The following is an 8076-nucleotide window of genomic DNA, read 5'->3' on the forward strand; positions in this document are numbered from 1 at the left end:
ATGGTTGCTTAAATATATTAATACAATGGCATTTTTTAATTTATTTTTTTGGGGGGGGGGGCGGGGGGATATGATTATGTATTTTAATTCATCTTAGATTCACTTCTATGAACAATAATTATATGAATAATATTTTTCCAATTTATATTGGTAATAATTATGTGAAAAATGTTGAAGTTTTGAAATTGTAATCAAAATATTTTTGAAAATTTAAAATAATTAAACATAATAAACATTTCATTCTGAAAGGTGGGAATGTAATAGTTAATCCTGTAGTAATAAAAATCTTAAAACTCTAAATATTTATATTTTACAAATTTATATCATAAAGATTTTTATTATTTAAAATGGTACATAAGCTTTTGAAATATTAACAATTTATATGAGACTTATGAATCTATCATTAATATTAATACTCGTGAAATATGTTCTATAATATTCATTATTTTTAAGTTTGTGCATAAACATACAACTATTACCTTTTGATTATATATAGATATTTAATTGATTGATAGAAAATTAAATATTTAAAGGAAAAATGATAAATTTGATGTGCAAAATTTTATTATTTTTTCACATTTGAGGAGTGGCAGAAGATACCTGTCTCCTTTTATATACATAAAAATAGTACATTACTCCTGTACCTATCAAAATTAGGGCAATCATGTCAACACAAGCCCCTAATATTACAAACAACATGCGCATTTTTTTTGCCTTGCCACCTCCACGTGTAGATAACCCCTTAGGAATCTTCACATACATTTTTAATTCCTCACTCTTAGAAGGACGCCTTCGAATGCTTTGCAATTGAGTGTAGAGGTAGCAAATTGAGGAATTGGTTGATATGGCAGCTATACAAGTGCAATCCTCCAAACATGCATTAGCACATGCCTTACTAGACAAATTTTTAGTGAGTCCCATTAATGGGCTATCAAAGCCCCTTAGTTCAAGAAACTCAGTTGGTTTGCCACAAAAATTGAATGTGAATTGTGTGGGTAGCATGCAACCTTGAGAAAGTGTGGTTGATTGAAAGTAAGGCAAGCAAGAACATGAAATTGAATTAGTGTCATTGTTATTACTAGCAATAACACCCTCTGTGCACACACCATAGGGACCACATGCCTCTGGGTTGTTGCAAGATCCATTTGGAGCTACAATTATGGGCATCCATGGGGGGCCATAGGTGTACATAGTCAATATCCCAGTTTGACCAAGGGAAATAAAATGAATTGGGCTAGAAGAAGAGGGGCCAACAATAGTGTGTAGGGAAGCATTACACCATAATTCAATTCCATGCCTTCCAATTTGAGCATAATCAATGTCTTTAGTATTAACTTTTGTGGTCCAATAGTTGAGGCCATGCCATTTCAAAACTAGCTCATTATGTTGTATTGAAAGAGAATAGTCACTACCATTTGATAACAATTGTTGGGAGTTTCTTAGTTTTTGCCCCCATAATAGTTTGTCACAAGGAAAATCAAAGCTTTGCCACACCATGCGTCTAAATCTGTTGCGTAGAACTAAGTTTCCACTGCGCTTTAGTTGTATAAACTGTTGCATGCACACAAAAAAGCAACAAATATAAGATTTTTTAGTTACGATAATGCTAACATATATACTCAAAAAGATAAACAAATACATGAAATGAAATAAAAAAGTATGGGGTATGTGTTTCATATCTCCACGTAAAAATTATTGATGAGAGAAAATGGTTGCTAAGGTTGAACATAACTCCATTTGAAAAGCATGACTTTAATATGCAATTTTAGTGTTAATTTGTGTTGGCATCCTTTCAAATATTGAGTTAGAAGCAACTATGATTTTAGTTAAGTGATAAGTTAGCGATTGTTGCTTAAAGTTCAAGAATCTAATTTAACAAGGAGAAATATCTACTAACATTCACTTAGATGTAAATGCAAACCTTTTCTTTCTTTCTAGATGAATTGACATAAGAATATAGTAATCTTACTAATTGTAAGAGGATTTATTTTGCAAATAAATTTTACCTAGTCAAGGTTTGAATTATTACTAGAAATAAATTACCCCAATGAACCATGTTCAATCTAATGCTTCAAGTTCTTAACATGATATTTGAGAAAGAAAATGAATTCTAATCAACATGATATCACTAGCTAATATACATCATCTCTTAAAAGAAATTTATCTACACATAAAGAGCATTACATATGTATTGATTCATATTTCTCGTTATCATGTAGTTGTATCAAAAGATCTTAAAAAGAGTCAGTATGCATCATGTGACTCTACTATAATGTTTCATATTAATATATTCTCACTTTATGCTCAAAATGTGAGAGAAAAATATGCATGTAACATTAAGAGCATCAATATATGTTTTGGATTCATGTTAGTATTTCATCATCTTGTGGAGGTGCCAAAAGAAGTTTAAGTAAGCCATGTTACTTCATTATGATGCTTTTTGTTAAGTTATTTTCATCTCATATTCAAAGGGAGATAAAAAAAAACCTGAATGGGATTAAAAAAGTTTAATGGAATACAAAGAGTGTGACAAATATGTCGATTTATGTCAATCTCTTGTCATCTTATAGGGTTGTCAAAAGATGTTAAAAGAGGTCATTATACATAATACAATGCTTCGTGTAAAGATTTATTTTTCTTATACTTAAAGAAAGAAAAAGTTTTGAATAGACAAAAATCTTTGTGAACTAAGTTAATAATATCATCTAATTGTTATATATCTCATGTGTAATCTTATGATTACTTCTTGTATACTATTATTCCATGCAAATTATGCAAAATATTAAACTTCATGACAAATTTCAGTTAGTCACATGTATATATAATTGGTACTAACATTGATAAATTGGCTAATAGACTAATAGACTATATGCTCAAACGCTCCAATAATAGTGTGTTATAGCTACCCAAAAAATTGCAAAACTCCTAATTAATATTCAATGGCTAACTACACAAGTACAAATGAATGACTATTGGTACATGTGTAATATTTTAATAGGCTTTGTATTTTAATGTATTGATTATTTGTAAAGAGGTTAATTGACAAATTAAGTATAAAATAAATGAATGAATTTTGATACATGACCCTCTCCCCTATAAACTACTACATTTATCTAAAAGATATAAATTATCTAAACAAGCTTAAAGTTATTGTTTCATATTTAGGGTAGTTATGTTGACCATGAGACAATTTGTTACATGTACAAAGGTCCAAAAGTGGTCATTGAGAGGTGTCGACTGGTGCATATTCATAAACATCTCAATGACCATACTATGCAGCTGTAAAAAAATTTGCACTACTCTTGTAATACATATTCCTCTAATAAAGGTTTCAACCAATACCTAAGCTCAAATGCCCCAATAATAGTGTGTTATAGCTATCAAAAGCACAATTCCTAATTAATATTTAATGGTTAACTACACATACAAATAGATGACTATTGGTATATGTGCAATATTTTAATAGGCTTTGAATTTTCATGTATTGATTATTTGTAAAGAAGTTAATTGAAAACTTAAGTATACAATGCATGACCGTCTCCCCTATAAACTACACATGTACAAATGGTTGATTTGGTATATGTGCAATATCTTAATAAAACTACAAATGTGTAAATAGATGACTATTGGTATGTGTAATATTTTAATAGGCTTTGAATGTTCATGTATTGGTTATTTGTAAATAGAGTTAATTGACAAAATTGGTATACAATAGATGAATGGTTTTTGATACATGACCCTCTCCCCTATAAACTACTACACATCTAAAAGATCTAAATTATCTAAAAGAGCTTAAAACTATTGTTGCAAAATAGTGGTAGTTAGGATGACCACAAGATGAATTGTTATGTGTACAAAGGGTCAAAAATTATCATTTGTAGGTGTTGATCGATACATATTCATAGACACTCCAATAACCATACTCTATAGCCAACAAAAAAAATTGCACAATTCTTCTAATACATATTCCTCTAATAAAGGTTTCAACCACTACCTATATGCTCAAATGCCCCAATAATAGTGTGTTATAGCTACCCAAAAATTTGCAAAATTCCTAATTAATATTCAATGGTTAACTACACATGTACAAATGAATGACTATTGGTATATGTGTAATATTTTAGGTGTTGTATTTTAGTGTATTGATTATTTGTAAAGAAGATAATTGACAAATTAAGTATAAAAGAGATTAATGAATTTTGGTACATGGCCCTCTCTCCTATAAACTACTACATTTATATAAAAGATATAAATTATCTAAAAGAGCTTAAAGTTATTGTTTCATAATCTTGGTTGTTAGGATGACCATGGGACAAGTTATTATGTGTACAAAGGTCCAAAAGTGGTAATTGGGAGGTGTTGATAGGTACTTATTCATAAACATCTCAATAACCATACTCTACACTCGTAAAAAAAAAAAATTACACAACTCTTGTAATACATATTCCCCTAATAACGGTTTCGACCAATACCTAAGCTCAAATGCCTCAATAATCATGTGTTATAGCTATCAAAAGCACAAGTCATAATTAATATTCAATGGTTAACTACACGTACAAATGGATAACTATTGGTATATGTGTAAAATTTTAATAGGCTTTGAATTTTCATGTATTGATTATTTATCAAAAAGTTAATTAAAAATTAAGTATACAATAGATGAATGTCATTTGATAGATGACCCTATCCCCTATAATCTACACATGTACAAATGGATGATTATTGGTATATGTGTATGATAAAAATATAAATGTACAAATGGATGACTATTAATACATGTGAAATATTTTAATAAAACTATGCATGTATATGTACAAATAGATGACTATTGGTATATTTGTAATATTTTAAGAGGCTTTAAATTTTCAGGTACTGGTTATTTGTAAATCTAGGTTAATTGAAAAATTAAGTATACAATACATCACCCTTACCCCTATAAACTATACATGTACAAATGATGAGTATTGGTATGTGTAATATCTTAATAAAACTACACGTGTAAATGGATGACTATGGTATATATGTAATATTTTAGTAAAACTAGATCTTTACATGTACAAATGAATGACTATTAATATGTGTAATATTTTAATAGACTTTGAATTTTCATATATTGATTATTTATTAAAAAAAATTAATTGAAAACTTAACTATACAATAGATAAACGAAGCGACTTTTGATAACTTTTGATGCATGATACTTAAAAAATTAACTATTGAATAGATAAACGAATTTTGATAACTTTTGATGGAGGATGCTCTCCCCTATAAACGACTACAGTTAGATCCAAATTAACTTATATACATTGGATTTTTTAAACTACCCTCCCCTCACAATCACACGTCTTCAAAAAGTACAACTCTTAACATTAAATATACATATGTATAAAGCCTCTTGCCTCACTAAAAATAGACACCTAGGTAACAGTGACAAAGAAAACCAGAAAAGTACATTAAAAGAAGAAAAGAGGCCAGTTAGGTACTCGCCTTTACACCGCGGTTAGAAGTATTGGTGCTCCACCCTACAGTGCCCATACCATCAGACAAGAGCAGGTCTCCGTCATTTGACAGAAAAATAACACACATATCGACTGGAACAAACCTCCTTGTACAGCCGGACTTCCACATAACAAATCCATCCTGCACAACCTCCAAACGACACAAATAAACGCCGCCCCTGCCGTAAATCGCCAGCGCAAGCTTAAAAGTCGGCAAAGCTCCGGCGACCGTCTGTATTATAAATGCCCGAGCTTCAAACCCTTCTTCATATGCCGGCGGCACAGGAATGCTCACTCGGCTTCCGAGCTCCATTTCTCCGTCAATTGACGGAATCCACGCCAGAATCGCCAACAGGGACACCAAATAGCCTGCTACTCTTACTATTTTCACTTCCATTCTTCTTCTGTTCCTCCTTTTCCTGCTTTCTTCTCTTTCTTTTCTGCTCTTCCTCTGAAAGCATGTTGACGGGAAATCGGGATTCACATATATTTCTTTTCCTATGGTCTTGGAGATGATTTCGTTGCATTGAAATAGGCACTTGTATCCTCTCTGTCTGTTATTTATTATATTTTCCTCTTTCTAATACGGCGCATGCCCCACAGCCATTTTTAAGGGCCACCGATTAAGGAAAACAAGTGCAACTTCCTCGCCCAACTACCTCGGTAGACCGTTTGGAAAGCCACTAAATCGTTCATGAGAGAAATGCCATTAATTCTTCCACTACCCTGTCCTTTCCATCATTTTCACGCATGCTTAGTCTTCCCCATAACTATTTTTCTTTTCAAATGGGTTTTTGTGATTGCCCCATTTAGGCATTTGGGAGTTTTTTGGTTGGGGAAATAATTGTGAGGCTCATGATTTTGTGTGTTGTAGAAGCAATTGGAAGACACGTTGGCTTGTCTTAGTTGGGAAGAAATAGGTATATTTTGTTTGAAGTTTCTAGAATCAATTAGTGTAGGGGAATAGTATTATAGTTTTGTCAAAATGGTTGTAATGTTGGGGATGGGATTTAATAGTTGAGTATTTGATTTTATGTCTTTTAAAATGATTTGTGGTAATTTTGATTCATGTTTATTTTTTATAGTAGTTTATTTGACAATGCTTCTATATATAACTAAGGTTTCAAGTCCACATCATCAACATGTCTTTTGTTGACATGTCTAGGGAAGAAAGATTATTTTATAGTCCACGATGTCGAACAGTCTGTATATGGATCTACATATGACTTATAGCAATATGGGACTACTTTGTACTCCTTGCAGGAGACACCTAACTGCGCTACAAACAAGGCATACATACCTTACCTCCTATGGGATTTGAACTTGTGACCTCTCTTTCAAGAGGACAAGTTCTCCACCACTAGGAAGAGCCCTAAAAATGGTAGATTGTCAGTTTATGAATCAATGAATCAATTAGTATATGTGAATAGCATTATAGTTTAGTAAAAATGGATGTAATCTAGGGAGAGGATTCTGTGAAAAATCTATTACAATTACTGATTATTATCCTCCTATCTTTGATAGATTATTTGAGCAACAAATATTGGAAAATAACACAACTGTAATTTCACAAACTCATATAAATGTGCAACACAATGAACACAATATTTTCGGACAATTGTCCCTGGAAAAACCCCGAAGGGAAAACCAGTACTGCAGATGAGGAATATATATTAACTACAGCAAATCAAGAGATACAAATACTGCTTGCCTATTACTGGCAGAGCTTCGATGACCTCCCAATTTCTCCTGCTGAGATTCTACCCCGCTACTATCCCAACGCTATCACTGTGCCCTTGCTAACACTGCAAGACTACTCGCTAACACTACAAGTTCTTCACACAATTCATTCATTCATTGTTTTCCAAATGCCCCTTGACCCCCTTATATACTACTCTCGTTGGAAAACCAACAGTCGAGATTAATTCTCAATCAACAGCTGAGATTAAAAACAACTAAACAACCCTAACCAAATTGGTTGCTAGAAGTTTCTAAAAAGAGTCAAATAATTAATAAGAATTGTTTGAACTCTAACTACATTTGTTAGCAAACAATTATTTACTAATTATTTAGCAAATGGACAAACAGTTGTCCAAGCTAACAAACTAAAAAACTAACACTCCCTCTTAGCGAGGAAGTTGTTCTACATGACACCCAACTTCTCTCTGAAGAAGATGAATTTCGCCTTCCTCAATGCCTTTGTCAAAATGTCTGCTACCTGCTGATCTGTAGGTATAAACTGTAGCTGAACAACTCCACGTTGTACACAATCTCTGATGAAGTGATACCTGATGTCTATATGTTTCGACCTATCATGAAACACTGGATTCTCAGTCAACTTAATGCAACTCTGATTGTCGCAATGTATCGTTGTAGTCTCAACCTTCTAACCAAACAAGGCTACTAGCAACTTCTGAAGCCATATAGCTTCACATGTCGCCATGCTAGCTGCTATGTATTCTGACTCTGCTGAACTTAGAGCCACAGACTTCTACTTCCTGCTGAACCAAGAGACAACTCCTGATCCCAAACTAAAACAACACCCTGAAGTGCTCCTCTTGTCTGTTGTACTGCCTGC

The 8076-nt window shown here is 32.4% G+C and overlaps 1 protein-coding gene across 1 annotated transcript; it reads right to left on the reverse strand.

Annotated features, from left to right (window-relative positions):
• Positions 1-542: 542 nt before the first annotated feature.
• Positions 543-6298, reverse strand: LOC131034308 (EP1-like glycoprotein 4). The gene is made up of 2 exons (XM_057965787.2): positions 5488-6298; positions 543-1551 (listed from the first exon to the last, which is right to left on the reverse strand). The coding sequence occupies exons 1-2, from the start codon at positions 5893-5895 to the stop codon at positions 574-576; spliced, it is 1386 nt and encodes a 461-aa protein (XP_057821770.2). The 5' UTR covers positions 5896-6298; the 3' UTR covers positions 543-573.
• Positions 6299-8076: the final 1778 nt, after the last annotated feature.

The sequence above is a fragment of the Cryptomeria japonica genome, chromosome 3, assembly GCF_030272615.1.
Source record: "Cryptomeria japonica chromosome 3, Sugi_1.0, whole genome shotgun sequence".
Taxonomy (NCBI): Eukaryota; Viridiplantae; Streptophyta; class Pinopsida; order Cupressales; family Cupressaceae; genus Cryptomeria; species Cryptomeria japonica.